The following is a 17276-nucleotide window of genomic DNA, read 5'->3' on the forward strand; positions in this document are numbered from 1 at the left end:
TGTTAAGTGTCTTGATGCACAAGAGTGATTAATACCATGGGGATAATGCTACCTGCTTATAATTGTGTGAAAAATTAACATCTTTCTCCTTTTACATAAGGCAGGCTTCTCTAGAGCTGAGTCTATCTCTGACTTGTTTCTTTTTTTCTCTGAGTATTTCCAGCATGTAGTAGTCATTCAAGCATTAATGCATCTTAATCAACAGATATTTACTGCATGCCTTCTCTGTGCCAGATGTTTGTGCTCTAGGTGCCTTCAGGATATATTAGTGCACTAAATGGACAAAGATCTCTACCTTTATATAAATTAATAAATAGGTAAGTTAGAAAACTTGTTAGAAGGTGGTAAGTGCTATGGCTTTAAATAAGTATTTGCTGTTTAGATTAATGGACTGTAGCCAGGGTAGCTTATTTATTTTATCACTGCAATTTTTTTCTATCTATGAGAAATCCTGGGACCCTAGTTGTATTGATACTGCTCTGTTACTTGATTTCTACTTGCACTTACATTTTTTTCTTTTCCACACAAGTTCTTCTTTGAACAAAAATATTTGGAGTTCCTGTCATGGCACAGTGGAAAGGAATCTGATTAGGAACCATGAGGACGAGGGTTTGATTCCTGGCCTTGCTCAGTGGGTTAAGGATCTGGCGTTGCGTCGACGTGAGCTGTGGTGTAGGTTGCAGACATGGCTTGGATCCCGAGTTGCTGTGGCTCTGGCGTAGCTGGCAGCTACAGCTCCGATTGGACCCCTAGCCTGGGAACCTCCATATGCTGTGGGTGTGGCCCTAAAAAGACAAAAAAGACAAAAAAACCCCCAAAACCCAGAGTACTGTAGGCAACCTTTGAAATTCCAGATCTCCATTAGAGGAAAAAATGATGAGATATAAAAAAAATTAAAAAAAATTTAATTTATTTTGTGGCTGTACCCGAGGCACGTGGAAATTCCTGAGCTAGGCCTCCAACCCACGCCACAGCCGCGACACAAGCTGCTGCAGTGACGACACTGGATTCTTAACGTGCTACACCAAAGGAGAACTCCTTAAGGGGCTTTTGTTTATGACTTCATTTTGGGGATGGTTCTCATTACCTCGCATTTGTGAAAGGCTCAATTTCCCTTCTTTGTGCTGTAACTGGCATGGCAGAGGCCCTGGTAAATTTTTGTACCTGAGAAAAGAGATACACATTGAAACCAGCACATATTAGTTCCATTCATCAGTTTTTGCTGACACGAGTGCCTGTAAGCATCAACACATGTCCAGCATCACACCACCTAAGGGATCTGTTACTGCCAATTGCCAACAGCTACAGGATGGAAAGCGAGAAAATGTTGGCCACTGAGGTCCATCTCTACCCTATACTTACCTAGCACCCTTACTCCCTTACAAAATCTGATTTCTCACATTTTACGAAAGGGGAAACTGAGGCTCAGAGGGCTAAAAACTTGCCCAAGTCACAAAGATAATAAATGGAAATGCTGAGATTCGAATTCAGGTTTGACTCCAAAGCTCCACAATATAAGTCTTACGCTATTCTTACTGCTAGAAATACAAGTTGTTTCAAATTTTTAACTAGTTTAAACAATCTCATGGTGAATATACTTAGAGCAAAAATTTTGTACTCATGCTTATTTTACCACTTCGCCAAATTGTTTTTTTTACCAGCATATGAGAGAGAGAGCTGTATCAATCTCTCTCTTTTCTCTCTCTCTAGATGTCTCTATATCAACTGTATCTATTTCTCACTGAGAGAGAACAGTTCTTGAAAGTTTGGAACCCCAGGTGACCTTTCATTTCCTCAGGAAAATAAAATCTGGAAAAAGAGGAAACTATTAATACTTTGTGGATATTTTGTATAGATATGCAGTAATTTATTAGTTTAGGAACATAAAAATGTATTATATGCAAAACCGGGTTTACTTATATTATGGTAATTTAAGAGTAAACATAATAATCAAAATTTTATGAATTAATTTTTATTTAAAATACATTTATTATTATTATTTTTTTCCTTTTTAGGGCTGCACTCAGGGCATATGGACGTTCCCAGGCTAGGGGTCAAATCGGAGCTGCAGCTGCTGGCCTATGCACAGTGATGCTGGATCTGAGTGACATCTGTGACCTACACCACAGCTCATAGCAACGCTGGATCCTTAACTCACTGAGCATGTTGAAAACCACATCCTTATGGATACTAGTTGGGTTTGTAACCCACTGAGCCAAAATGGGAACTCCCTAGAATACACTTAGTTTTGATACTAGTAGAACCAAAAGTTCTGAGAAATATGTAAGCTCTTAGCTTTTTTGACCGCACCTGCAGCATGTTGAAGTTCCTGGGCCAGGGACTGAAACTGTGCCATAGCAATGACCTGAACTGCTGCAGGGACAATGCCAGATCTTTAATCTGCTGCGCCACAGGGGACTCCTGTAATCTCTTAGTTTTTGTGCTTTCCGAAGAAGCAATTAAAAAGGTAAAGCTAGAAGAAATACTAAACATCATAGTTAAATAAAAAAATTATAGTTTATGAATTTAGTATCCTCTACAGAATCTAATAGATTTGGTTCCTTTTCACAGAGGGACCTGGGGAAAAAAAGGAGGTATAAGGTCTCAAAATGCACCATTCTCAACTTTTTGACATGGAATTGGATCTAATTAGTCTTATTTTGTCAGCTTTTACTAACATTGATTTCCTTTCTGTTACCTCCTTGATGCCTTTACTCAGGTTATTTTATATTTGCTATATTTTATTTTTTTCTTTTTCTTTTCTTTTCTTTTTTTTTTTTTGCTCTTTATGGCCGCACCCGAGGCATATAGAAGTTCCCAGGCTAGGGGTCTAATCAGAGCTGCAGCTGCCGGCCTACACCAAAACCACAGCAACATAGGATCCAAGCCACATCTGGGACCTACACCGCAGCGCACGGCAACACCGGATCCTTAACTCATGAGCAAGTCCAGGGATTGAACCCGAGTCCTCATGGATGCTAGTCAGATTTGTTTCTCCTGAGCCATGATGGGAACACCTAACATGTCATTGCTGATAAAAGTGTCAATTTCTTGATTTTGGTAACTGTTCTATGATAGAAAAGAATAGCTTTAGGAGTTCCCGTCGTGGCTCAGTGGAAATGAATCCCAGTTTTTTTTTTTTTTTAATTTTTATTTTACAATGTTTCAAAGGTTTACAGAACTTTAGATTTGGAATGGAATGAACCCAATCTAGCCTTTCATCTCATGTAGTTCCCTCTACATGTGGTATTACCAGTCTTTGCTTGATTGCTTTCAGCGACAATAAAGTCACTCCTTCAGAAGACAGATTTTTTTTTTTTTTTTTTTTTAAGGGCCTCACTTGCAGCATATAGAAGTTTCCAGGCTAGAGGTTGAACTGGAGCTGCAGCTGCCGGCTTACGCCACAGCCACAGCAAAGTGGGATCTGAGCCGTGTCTGCGACCTACACCACAGCTCATGGCAACTCTGGACCCTTAACTCAATGATCGGGGCCAGGGATCAAACCCGCATCCTCATGGATACTAGTGGGATTCGTTTCTGCTGTGGCACAGTGGGAACTCCCCAGAAGATAGCTTTAATGCAGGGTCAGGGAACAATGAGGTCAAGAGATGTGGCTGCTATAAGGTTGTCTCACCCATGTCCCAGTAAAAAGGTCAGTAATATATTCTGTAGCAATGGCATAGTCAAGGACACCGGGAGAAATAACTCTCAAAGCAGCAAAGAAAATGGGTAACTGTGAGAGATGATAGAGGCTTTTTTTCTTATGATCTGATAAAATTTGCATCAGGCTTTCACTTTCAGTCGTTAGTGGCTATTGTTTACTGGAATTTGTAGTTATCAGATGGAGTAAAAGCTACCCTTAATGTCACAGGCAAATCTTACTTCCCAATTTTAGTTCAAGTTTGTCATGGCTAATTTATGAGATTTCATTTTATTGGCCATTTTTGAGGTACAGACTCTTTATACTCCAACTTGCTGAGGGCTTTAGCTCTTCTTTATGATCCTCTAAATTTATTCTCCTTTAAACTGGAGCTTAAAATGTGGGGTATTCTATCCCTTCATACAAAAATAGCCTCTTATTTGGGAAAACAGAAAAGAGACTCTTTGTTTCTCTAATCAGAAAGGATGTGTCTTTTTTCTTTTTATAAAAAACATCTTCAATTCAGATATTTTGTTTTATAATTAACTTTATCACAGAATAGATATTTGAAGATCATTCTAACTTGTTTCATTATACCCTTTATGGGTATTTATAATATAGTCATCACTTTAATAGTTCTTTAACTTAATTCTTTAATTTAATAATATATTTATCACCTTAATAAATTCATCACTTACCTCTTGCCATGGAAGTTGGGTACTTTTGTTAAAGGATTCAGCTTAAGTTTTGCTTTAATGTCAGAAACTGCCATGTGGCCAGTAACTCTGTCTGGAATTCAGAAGGTACAGTTAAGGATCAAATCACAGATTAATTTCTTGATACTCTTTTACAACTTCCCCGTTCAAGACCTGGAGTTTGAAGTCCAGGGTTTCAAGGAGTGGTAATATGTGCAAACACAAGTTAGAGGTATGTGCAAAGTTGGAAGGCCATGTGGAAGGGCCCCTTTACTATCCCAAGAGCTCTAAGCAAAATTTCTTGCCATTGCTCCCCCTGCAAACAGTATCATTCCAGGGAGCTCCTGTGTGGCTCAGTGGGTTAAGGATCTGACATTGCCACTGCAGTGGCTCTGGTCGCTGCAGCAGCACGGGTTTTATTCCTGGCCTGGTAACTTCCACATGCTGTGGCGGTGGGCCCAAAAATATGGTCTATACACACAGCAAAAAAAAAAAAAAGTATCATTCTGATCATATATTAAAATAAATGGCTGAGCATTCTGGAAATATATAGAAAAAGTTAAAGATAAAATTTATTTTTAAAATTTATTTTTCAACTCATAGTTGACAGAGAATAAAATGCTATAGCATTTGCAAAAATTTTTACCTAATTGTTTCTATCTTAGATACCTGCCTAATAGTAAGTAGATTTTTCTAGGGGTTTCCTTCTGGGAGGTCCACCCTGGCCTATCAATTCCTACAAACCCTTTTTTTTTTTTTTTTTGGCTATGCATGCAAACGTTTCTGGGCCAGTAATCAAACACATGGTACAGCACTAATCTGAGCCACAGCAGTGACAAGGCTGGATCTTAACCTGCTAGGCCACCAGGGAACTCCACCTGCTGGTCTTTTTTAAGGGTAAGATTAGGGGTGGGATATAATGCTACCCTAGACTCTCTTGGGTGGACTCTTAACCACTATGATCTCCCTAGTCCTTCCTTTCTGCTTCTGCATAGTTTAAGATTCAGGGCCTATGGACTAGACGCTGGCTTGGTTAGGCTTCCCCCTTTTATTATTGTTTTATCTTCCCAATTATCTTTTCAATATATAGAATGCATTAAGTAGTTCACTGATGAGTAAACTGGGTTGCTGACTTAGGAATAGTAGACAATCATATGTTATTAAACCATGAAGACAAAGTCTCTGAATGTTTGGTTAGAGTTTGATCAATTTTCCCAAGTCTTCACCTCAGACCCTGAAAAACAGTTTTTTCTAAACAACTCAATTACATGTGCTCAAAATCTGGAAACATACCATAGAGCTAGGGACTCCAGAGAGGCTTGACAGTTTAGGCAGTTGAAAGGTGCTGTGAAATCATCCTCATGGTTCAAAATAATCATTACTTTAAAAAATTACCTTCAATTGCTCATTGAGATGACAGGTTCAAAAAAAAAAAAAAAAAGACTCCTTGTAGATTCCTACAAAATCTAGATATTTAGCTACTCCTAAGCTGTGCTACTTAACAACTTCTGGGCTTCAATCAGATCAAGAATCCAATAAAGGGTTTGTTCCATCACACAACTGTGACCTCATTCACTCTCAGGCTCAGGCTCAGGTGAGAATGACCCATGAGCTCCTTCTGGCTTTAATGTAACTCTTTTCAGTGTGCTTCATTTAGCACCCTTAGCCTAGGTGTGGGAATGAGCCATAGAATCAGAATATTTTGACACTGGTGGGATTTCAGGGAAGGGAAAGTTTTTTTTTTTTATTTTAAACTCTTTATTGTTATTTTTTCATGTTAAACATTGGGGAATTGCAAGTTTTCAAGTAAAAAAAATTTACCCACCTGCTTTGGTTGAATGCTGATTAAGAACCATTTCATTAATTGCTTACATCCACAAAGAGGGACAAAATCAAACACTCATAGGTTTGTAGTCTATTCTATTATCAGAAAGAGTGATTTTATTTTATTTTTTAGTTTTTTTGCTTTTTAGGGCCACACTTGTGGCACATGGAGATTCCCAGGGGTCAAATTGGAGCTCAGCTGCCAGCCTACACCACAGCCACAGCAACGCCAGATTTGAACCACGTTAGCAACCTCATGGTTCCTGGTAGGATTCCTTTCTGCTGCACCACGATGGAAACTCCAGAAAGAGGGATTTTAAAAGAGCAATTAAGGAGTTCCCGTCGTGGCGCAGTGGTTAACGAATCCGACTAAGAACCATGAGGTTGCGGGTTGGATCCCTGGCCTTGCTCAGTGGGTTAAGGATCCGGCGTTGCCATGGGCTGTGGTGTAGGTTGCAGACGTGGCTCCGATCCCGCGTTGCTGTGGCTGTGGCTGTGGCCAGCAGCTGTAGCTCTGATTAGATCCCTAGCTTGGGAACCTTCATATGCCGTGGCAGCAGCCCTAGAAAAGGCAAAAAGCCAAAAAAAAAAAAAAGAGCAATTAGGAGTTCCTGTCATGGCAAAGCGGAAACAAATCTGACTAGGAACCATAAGGTTGCAGGTTCAATTCCTGGCCTTGCTCAGTGGGTTGCGGATCTGTCGTTGCTGTGAGCTGTGGTGTAGGCCGACAACTGTAGGTCTGATTCGACCCCTAGGCTGGGAACCTCCATGTGCCAAGAGTACGGCTCTAAAAACCAAAAAAAAAAAAAAAAAAAAAAAAAAAAGAAAAGGCAATTAAAGAAGGTATTATTGTTTTAAGCAGAAACTTTAATATTCAAGATCTGACAGGTCTAGCCTAGGAGTGAGAAGTGTCTCTAGTCTTCATGATGGCTAAGCACATGAGGTACATTTGGCAGCAAAGGCTTAGTTTGAGCCTCTCAAGGTGTTTTAGGCTTCACTTGGTGCCTGCAATTCTAGAGGTTTTCTATTCCTGCTCTGGGGATTTATTTATCATGTGCCTAACTTGATTTTTCCCTAGTCTTTCCAAACTTGGTACATTGCTTTTCATTCTGGCTAGGGATACAAAGGGAAAGAAAGTGAAGGTTTAATTTACAAATTAAACAAATATTTAATAAGGGCCTACTATCTTAGGGCTACCAAGACTTAAGATAATGACCACCATTCTACTTCTTGTTTCTATGAATTTGACTATTTTAGAAAACTCATATAAGTGGAATCATATCATCTGTGATTGGCTTGTTTCACTCAGCATAATATCCTCAAGATTCATCCATGTTGTAGCATGTATCTGAATTTCCTTCCTTTTCAAGGATGAATAATATTCCATTATGTGTACCACATTTTACTTATTTCTTTATCTGTCAATGGACACTTGGGTTGCTTCCACTTCTTGGCTATCATAAATAATTATGCTGTGACACACTGGTGTACAAATATCAAATATTTGTAGAAATATCTCTTCAAGACCTTGCTTTCAGTCCTTTGGATATATATCCAGAAGTGGAATTACTCGATTACATGGTAAATCTATTTTTAATATTTTGAAGAAATATTGTTTTCCAAAGTGGCTACTATTTTACATTCCAACCAACAGTGTACAACTGTTCTAATTTCTCCACCTCCTTACCAGCACTTGTTGTTTCTATAACCATTATCACTAATTCCAAAACAGTTTCATCACCCCAAAAGAAACCCTGTACCCACTAGCAGCCACTCCCCGTTCTCCCCCCGCCCCCACAGTGGCTGTCTCTTGGTAACCACTAACCTATCTTCTGACTCTATGGATTTGCCTATTCCTGACATTTAATAGAAGCAGAATCATGTAATTTGTGGCTTTTTGTGTCTGGCTTCTTCCACTAAGCATAATGTTTTCAAAGATCATCTATGTTGTAGCACGTATCAGTACTTCATTCCTTTTTATATTCCTTTTAATATTCCACTATATGGGTAGACTACATTTTGTTTATCCATCCATCATTTGATGGACATTGGGATTGCTCTTACTTTTCAAGTATTGTGAATCATGCTGCTATGAACACTCTTGTACAAGTTCTTATGTGAACACATTTTTATTTATCTTGGGTATATTTCTGGAAGTGGGATTGCTAGGTCATATGGTAACTATGTTTCACATTTTGGGGACCACCAAACTGTTTTTCCACAGCAGCTGCACCATTTTACATTCTCACCATCACTGCATGAAGACTCTAATTTCTCCACATCCTTATCAACACTTGTTACCATCTTTTTAAACTATAGTCATTCTAGTGGGTGTGAAGTGATAGCTCATGGTTTTGATTTGCATTTCTCTAATGACTTATGATGTGAACATCTTTTTATGTGCTTACTAGTCATTTTTATATCTTCTTTTGAGAAATATCTTTCTTTTGAGAAAATTTTATATCTTCTTTGCCTGTTATTAAAGTTCAGTTATTTATCTTTTTATTGTTGAGTGACAAGATTTCTTTATATGTTTTGGATAGTAGACCCTTGAGAGATATATCATTTACAAATATTTTCTCCTATGTTGTCAGTTGTTTTTTCTTTTCTCTTTTTTTTTTTTTTTAGGGCCACACCCCCAGCATATGGAGGTTCCCAGGCTAGGGGTCTAATTGGAGCTGTACCTGCTGGCCTACAGCTATACCAATGCTGGATCTGAGCCAGGTCTGTGACCTACACCACAGCTCATGGCAATGCTGGATCTTTAACCCACTTAGAGAGGCCAGGGATTGAACCTGTGTCGTCATGGACACTAGTCAGATCCATTTCTGCTGAGCCATTATGGGAACTGTTTTTTCACTTCCTTGGCAGTGAAGACCTTTCAACCACAAAAGTTAGTCCTAGAATTTTAAAGCTGAAAGAGAGCTAATATATCATCCATTTAATTCACCCCTTTCATTTTGTTTTTTAATTTTTAAATTTTTTTCTTTTTCTTTTTTAGGGCCATCCTGTGGCATATGGAGGTTCCCAGGCTAGGGGTCTAATTGGAGCTGTAGCCGCCGGCCTACACCACAGCCACAGCAACACCAGATTTGAGCCATGTCTGTGACCTACACCACAGCTCATGACAACGCCGCATCCTTTACCCACTGAGCAAGCTCAGGGATTGAACTTGAAACCTCATGGTTCCTAGTTGGATTCGTTAACCACTGAACCACGATGGGAACTCCACCCCTTTCATTTTATTCATAAGGACATTAAAGCCCAATAAGTTGAACTGATTTCTTTAGTGGCCAAGTTAGGAATATCTGCTTTGCATAACTACACTATAAACTGCATCAAATAGGTTACAATGTCATTAGAGAAAAAACAAATTCATCACAATTGAAGCCATTAGGAAACAATATGAAATACCTGATAATCACATGTGATACACTGTGGTGTGTACCATAAAGGCAAAAAACTCCAAAAAAACCCCAAAACCCTCAGAAAAACAATTGGAGAGTACTCAATCACCTGTCAACAAGTAGACAGAGGGTAGTAATTGATAAAACAAGTAGGGAAAATAGCTATAGGATTAAAAAATTTAAGTCAAAGTATTAAACCCCATCATCACAATGCCTTCACATCAGGCTTCACTCACGTTTTGTATCATTTGTGATTTTCATCAACTTTTGTACAGGCACCATTCCTTTTGCTTAAAAATAAGGTTCAGAGTCAAAATTATATAAATTTCTAAAGTTACAAAAAGTAGAATATGAGGATACAATTTTATCTTAATTTTTCCTTAGATAAATGGGAAACTGAAAAGAATATCAGTTATATGTGACATATATCTTAATTCATATTGTTTCTTTTGGTGCCTTAATGCATTGAACTCCAAAAAAAAAAAAATTTGAAAACATTATAGAGTCAGCATGAAATCAAGACTATCTATCATCTTTCAGGATGTAAGGAAGTGAAATGACTTTGAAAACCTGTTGACTCAAGGATGATCCACTACCCATTTCATTTTCATTAATGTTTTGGTTATGAACAGTTGACTAATGATATACTTTTTAATGATATATAAATACTTCTTTCTACTGAATTCTCCTGTGAAATATGTGGGTACAATATACATCATAATATTAACTATAGAATCTCCTTCCCTCACTCCACTCAACCCCATGGCCAAAAAAACAACAACCAAACAAAAATACTGATTCAACCATTTTCCCCCACCCGGCCACAAAACGTGGAGTAATTTGATTTTCTAAATGTGAGATTAACTCTGAGGAAAAAAGGGCTCAGTTACCTAGGTTTGGTTTAGTCTGGCCAGATTAAGCCAGTAATATATTATTTATTTACTTATTCTTTTTACTTTTTTAGGGCTGCACCTGTGGCATATGGAAGTTCCCAGGCTAGGGTGAACTGAAGCTGCAGCTGCCGGCCTATGCCATAGCCACAGCAACTCGGGATCTAAGCTGAGTTATTTTCAAATTCTTTTTTTTGAAACACAGTCAGGCTTTCAGAGGCACATCAATTTTTTTTTCATCATACTCATTGAAAAGTGCTGGTATGGAGAGCAAATTAAATTACCTAAAAATGGGGAGTTCCTGCCGTGATGCAGTGGAAATGATTCAGACTAATATCCATGAGGTTGTGCGTTTGATCCCTGGCCTCACTCAGTGGGTGGGGGAATCTAGTGTTGTGGTGAGCTATGGCAGTAGCTGCAGCTCTGATTCAACCCCTAGCCTGGGAACTTCCCTATGCCATGAGTGTGGCCCTAAAAAGTAAGCAAACAAACAAAAAAACCACAACACCCCAAAAAACAAACAAACAAAAAATTAAGAATGAAGTACAGAATGAAGTTGTGTATGTGTGTGTGTGAGACAGAGAGGGAGAGAGAGAGAGAAGAGGGCAGATGACAAGTTTTATCCGTCATCAAATAAAATTTGATCATTTTCACAGTATAATTTTCAAACTTTCCATTCATTCTTTTCTATGTAAGTACAGAAAATAATATTTTGGCATTAGGAAAATTACTTTAGGTGTTAATGTGATAAAAGGCCTGGAAACAAAAAGCACTAAGATTATATATTCAATTTTAGAGGCATCCAAAAAGAAATTTTAGGTCATTAGACACATCTATCAATAGGTAAGATTTTAATATTAATAAGAAAATGAGAGAGTACATTGAAAGTGAGACATTAAAGCTAATGCACAAAAATTGCGTATTTGTAAGGAAAAAATTTGGGGGTGCTGATATTATAGATTATCATTGGTGATAGGATTAAGGATTATTAAAACTTTATTTTTGCTTTTTTTGTTTGTTTTAGGGCCGCACCCACAGCACATGGAGGTTCCCAGGCTAGGGGTCCAATCAGAGCTACAGCTGCCAGCCTACACCACAGCTACAGCAATGTGGGATTGAGTCACACCTATCACCTACACCACGGCTCAAGGCAATACCAGATACTTAACCCACTCAGTAAGGCCAGGGATTGAACCTGCAACCTCATGGTTCCTAGTCGGATTCGTTTCCACTGAGCCACAATGGGAACTCCTAAAATTTTCTTTTTTCATTCTTTAATTTTATAAATATAGAAATCCTCTACAATGAACATGTATTACTTTTATAGCACATACAAAATAAATACATAGCGTCAGATTATCAATTTTATAACAAAAATTTCTACTCACATTTAAACTTCTTCGGGCCCTCCGTTATTGAATGAACTTTAATCTTCCCATTTTCTATAAAACATTTTGAATCAGATACAGAGGTAGTCACATAAAAACTCATAAAAGCAGATAAAAGTTGTGAAATCATTAAGATAATACCACAGGCTGGAATTTTTTCCATGAATTAAAGGAACTAGAAACACTAGTTTGCTTTGGAATTGGACTAATTTTTCTTTCAGGTAAATATGACGGAAGAAAGGATTGATCATTGAGATAAACTAGCTCGACTTCTTTAATGCACTTCCTCTCCTCTGTGTTTCAAGGGAGTTCCTGTCGTGGTGCAGTGGTTAACGAATCCGACTAGGAACCATGAGTTTTCGGGTTTGATCCCTGGCCTTGCTCAGTGGGTTAAGGATCCGGTGTTGCCGTGAGCTGTGGTGTAGGTTGCAGACTCGGCTTGGATCCCATGTTGCTGTGGCTCTGGCATAGGCTGGCAGCTGCAGCTCCAATCGGACCCCTAGCCTGGGAACCTCTATATGCCGCAGGAGCGGCCTGAGAAATGGCAAAAAGACAAAAAAAAAAAAAAAAAAAATTACACTTCAAAGGTGACACATGGGAAGGGGATATTATAGAAAGAAGCAGGGCTCAAGTCTAGTAGCATCTTTTCCAAACTCAGATTGATGACATATGTTGGCAAATGCTCAGAGTTGGAATACAGGGAGAAGGAATTGCTCTTTTTTTTTTTTTTTTTCTTTCTTAACAGGTATTTCTTGAGAATCAACCCATTTGAGGTGGTGTGTTTGTTACTACTAAGGATACAGAGTATGCTTCTCTGACCGGAACAATCTTATACATCAACTTAGGGTCTTTTCCAGGAAACCCTAGTCTTGACTAAATGCTCCTCTAGCACCTTCTGCATAAATTTATCACATTATATAAAAATTATTTTATGTGCCTAGCTCTTCTGTTGGACTAAAAGGTCTTTGAGGGCAAGGCTGTGACCCATTCGTTTTTTTGTTGTCCTCAGCTCATGGCACAGAGCCTGACACATACAATCCCTTCCTTTAACAACTTAACAATATGTTGGGAGATAGAATAAGTATGACATAAGGAAGAGTGCAAAGGGGGATCAGTCTGAATACTGGAGAACACTGATGGGGATGTGGAGGGGAACAGGGCCAGAAAAATAGGAAGAGAGTGGTTTATATCTGAGAAGTTAATGTAAGTACATGAGAAACCCAGAGATTTAACCATCATATCTAGGACAGAATAGCACTTGCAAGAGAAAAAATTACGGAGAAGGCTAGAAGAAGAGCAACTGTGAGATAAATGAGACTGAAGGCTTCTTCCATGATGCCACCCAGTAGGAGAAGGGGCAGAAAGGAATCCTGGGTGGCTCCTTCGAGAATACTAAAAGAGAATTCCTGTTGTGACTCAATGGGTTAAGAACCTGACTAGTATCCATGAGAATGCGGGTTCAACCCCTGGACTCGCTCATTGGATTAAGGATCTGGCATTGCCATGAGCTGTGGTGCAAGTTGCAGATGTGGCTCAGATCTGGCATTGCTGTGGCTGTGGCATAGGCTGGCAGCTGCAGCTCCAATTTGACTCCTAGCCTGGCAACTTCCATATGCTGCAGGTGTGGCCCTTAAAAGACCAAAAGAAAAAAAAAATCTAAAAAGAATTCTAATAAGGAAGTAATTTTTAGTTCTATAAAATATTACACAGTCTTGTTTGAAGACTTCTCCCTTCCTCTCTCCAAAACTATGAATGTATTTTTCTCTTGTGTTTCCTCCTCAGCCACAAAATGGGAGGCTGGAACTTGAGAAACAAAAATTAAAATTTCCTTAAAGTAGTAATTAATGGTGGCAGAATCTATGACAATAAGGAAACTTTTATTCAATTTTAAGCAGTTTCAGTAAAATAAGCTACTAGCCCAGGCTTGAGCTGAGAAATGATGGAAGTAGATAGTGTCCGGTGTAGTAACAGAATATAAAAATACAGCAGCATAGTAGAAGGAATGCAGTGCAGAGACTGGGAATTCAAAATAGAAAGTCGGAACCATTGGTGAGTAGGAGAAATAAATGTCTCTCCCAACCTACCCAAGAGTCTCTAGTACTCGAGTGTTGCTGAGTTTCCTCTATATATGATAGTATCACAGATCAGTTAGGTGTTGGGAAAATTATTTGCTATGCTGAAAAAAATCCGAGTTTGATCCCTGTCTTACCATATGCAGAGGTGGTATACAGATGAACTAAAGACCTAAATGTGAAAGGAAAAACTATATTGTTAGTAGAACTAGCCTAGAACAAGAAAAAGAAATGCTGGCGACTTTGGTGTTCAGTCCTGGGGCAGTGAATAGGTAAATTATGGCAATTGTATTGAAGGGATATTATGGAGCAGCCAGAATTAGACTGATTTATAGAAACATGAGTAAGTCTCAAACAGTGTTGATTCACACCCACTAGGATGGCTGGAATTGAAAGTCAGCAACAAGTATTCATGCGGAAGTGGAGGAATCAGAACCTTTATACATTGCTGGTGGGAATGCAAAATGATGCAGCCACTTTGGAAAACAGCCTGGTAGATGCTCAAGTGGTTAAATGTAGAGTTACTTTTTGACCCAGCAATTTCACTGCTAGGTATATATACCCAAGAGAAATGAAATATGTCCACATGAAAACTGCACAAAAATAGCAGCATTTTATAGCAGTTTATAGCAGAATCATTCATAATAGTCAAAAGGTGGAAACAATGCAAATTTCTATCAGTTGAGGAGTAGATAACTGAAATGGGATACATCCATACAAGAGAATGTTACTCCTCCATTGAAAGGAATAAATTTTGAAAACATGGTAAGTGAAAGAAGCCAGTCACAAAAGACCACATATTATATAATTTCATCTATATGTAATGTCAGGAAAGACAAATCTATAGACATAGAATGTAGATTAGCGTTTGCTTAGGGTTTGGAGGAAAGGGAGTGAAAGCTAAAGAATATAGGGATTTCTGAGGTGATGAAGATATTTTTTTTAAACTTTTATTCCTTTTTGGGTATTCTTTCTGATTTTTTTTTTTTTTTTTGGTCTTTTTGCTATTTCTTGGGCCGCTCCTGCGGCATATGGAGGTTCCCAGGCTAGGGGTCTAATCAGAGCTGCAGCCGACGGCCTATCCCAGAGCCACAGCAACGCTGGATCCCAGCTGCATCTGCAACCTACACCACAGCTCACGGCAACGCCGGATCCTTAACCCACTGAGCAAGGCCAGGGATCGAACCCGCAACCTCATGGTTCCTAGTCGGATTCGTTAACTACTGAGCCACGATGGGAACTCCTGAAGATGTTTTAAGAATGACTGTGGTGGAGTTCCCGTTGTGGCGCAGTGGTTAACGAATCCGACTAGGAACCATGAGGTTGCGGGTTCGATCCCTGCCCTTGCTCAGTGGGTTAACGATCCGGCGTTGCCGTGAGCTGTGGTGTAGGTTGCAGATGCAGCTGGGATCCCGAGTTGCTGTGGCTCTGGTGTAGGCCGGCGGCTGCAGCTCTGATTAGATCCCTAGCCTGGGAACCTCCATATGCCGCAGGAGCGGCCCAAGAAATAGCAAAAAGACCAAAAAAAAAAAAAAAAAAGAATGACTGTGGTGATAGTTGCACATATCTGCAAATATTAAAAACCATGGAATTGTACACTTTTAATGAATGAGTTGTATGGTATATGAACTATATCTCAATAAAGCTGTTAAAAATAATGTTGAGTGAAAAAAAAGAAATAGGAGTTTTATAGAACAATAGCATTTAAGTAAATTAAATACCACACATGTTGAATTTTAAAAGTATATGCATATATCTGAATAAACATGAGGAAGATGGGTTGGGGACAAATATTAGATATAATAGAGAATGTAATTATAATGGGGGAAAGGAAATAGGAGGTAAAGGGGAAAATAAAACACAAAGGGTCCTTTCATGGACCAATGTGATAGTGTGCCATACTGATGAGTTCGATTAACTCAACGGTGTGCATCTGACATTTAAGAGAGTTCATCCTTTCCCCGCAAAAGAAGTTTAAGGTGTTGGTGAGACATGAAGGAAGAAATATCTAGCAGGCAGCTAGAAACACAGGAGTGACAACAAATAATCCAGAGAGCAAAGGTTCTCAAACATTTTGGCCTTGGGACATTTGAGGACCTTTAAGAGTTATGACTATGGATAATTACCCTATTGATACTAAAACTGAGAAATGTTAAAAAAATAATAATTCATTTAAAATAGTAATAATGAGTGAAGTAAGTCAAAGACAAATATATGATATTATTTATATGTGGAATCTAATATAAAATGACAAGGGAACTTGTTTATAGAACAGAAATAAAGTCACAAATTTCAAAACCAATCTTAGGGTTACCATAGGGGAAACTGTGGGGGTAGGAAGGAATTAGGAGGAGGGAATAGCATATACACACTACTGTAAAGAGTAGATAGGGGAGTTCCCGTTGTGGCGCAGTGGTTAACGAATCCGACTAAGAACCATGAGGTTGCGGGTTGGATCCCTGGCCTTGCTCAGTGGGTTAAGGATCCGGCGTTGCCGTGAGCTGTGGTGTAGGTTGCAGATGGGGCTCAGATCCCACGTTGCTGTGTCTCTGGCATAGGCTGGTGGCCGCAGCTCCGATTAGACCCCTAGCCTGGGAACCTCCATATGCCACGGGAGCAGCCCTAGAAAAGGCAAAAAAAAAAAAAAAAAAAAAAAAAAAAAAAGGAGACAGTTAACAAGAACCTACTGTATGGCACAGGAAAAGCTACTCAATGGTTTGTAATAACCCACATGGGAAATAAAGGATGGATATATATATATTTATATATGTAGATACAACTGATTCATTTTTCTGTACACATGACACCTACACAACATTGTAAGTCTCCAATAAAATTAATAAAAGAATAAACCTAAATGTTGTGCTAATAAAACTGCTATCCACTTATCAGTAAAAAAGTAGTAATAATAAATAATAAATCCAGTACGTGGTAACCTATTTTTTAATGAAAATGTATATTCATTAAAAATGAAAAATATGTCATTTTCCCCCAAAATTTAGTGGAAAAGGTAGTGTTATTGACTGATTGTTTGTGTCCCCCAACTCCATACATTGAAATCTTATTCCCGGAGTTCCCGTCATGGCTCAGTGGTTAACGAACCCGACTAGCATCCATGGGGATGTGGGTTTGATCCCTGGCCTCACTCAGTGGGTTGGGGATCTGGCATTGCCGTGAGCTGTGGTGTAGGTCAAAGATGTGGCTTGGATCCTGCGTTGCTGTGGCTGTGGCGTAGGCCGGCAGCTGCAGCTCAAATTGGAACCCCTATCCTGGGAACCTCCGTATGTCGTGGGTATAGCCCTAAAAAGACAAAAAAAAAAAAAAAAAAAAAAAAAAGGAAAATCTTATTCCTAATGTGAT

At 38.9% G+C, this 17276-nt stretch overlaps 1 protein-coding gene across 1 annotated transcript in view; it reads right to left on the reverse strand.

Annotated features, from left to right (window-relative positions):
- Positions 1-17276, reverse strand: part of EFCAB3 (EF-hand calcium binding domain 3) — a 56460-nt gene that overhangs the window by 20118 nt on the left and 19066 nt on the right. The window contains exons 4-7 of the mRNA XM_021066792.1: positions 11845-11898; positions 9803-9856; positions 4339-4429; positions 1088-1164 (exon numbers count right to left, since the gene is read on the reverse strand). Coding sequence (XP_020922451.1) covers positions 1088-1164; positions 4339-4429; positions 9803-9856; positions 11845-11898 — 276 coding nt within the window. The remainder of the gene's footprint in view (positions 1-1087; positions 1165-4338; positions 4430-9802; positions 9857-11844; positions 11899-17276) is intronic.

The sequence above is a fragment of the Sus scrofa genome, chromosome 12 (assembly GCF_000003025.6).
Source record: "Sus scrofa isolate TJ Tabasco breed Duroc chromosome 12, Sscrofa11.1, whole genome shotgun sequence".
Classification (NCBI taxonomy): domain Eukaryota; kingdom Metazoa; phylum Chordata; class Mammalia; order Artiodactyla; family Suidae; genus Sus; species Sus scrofa.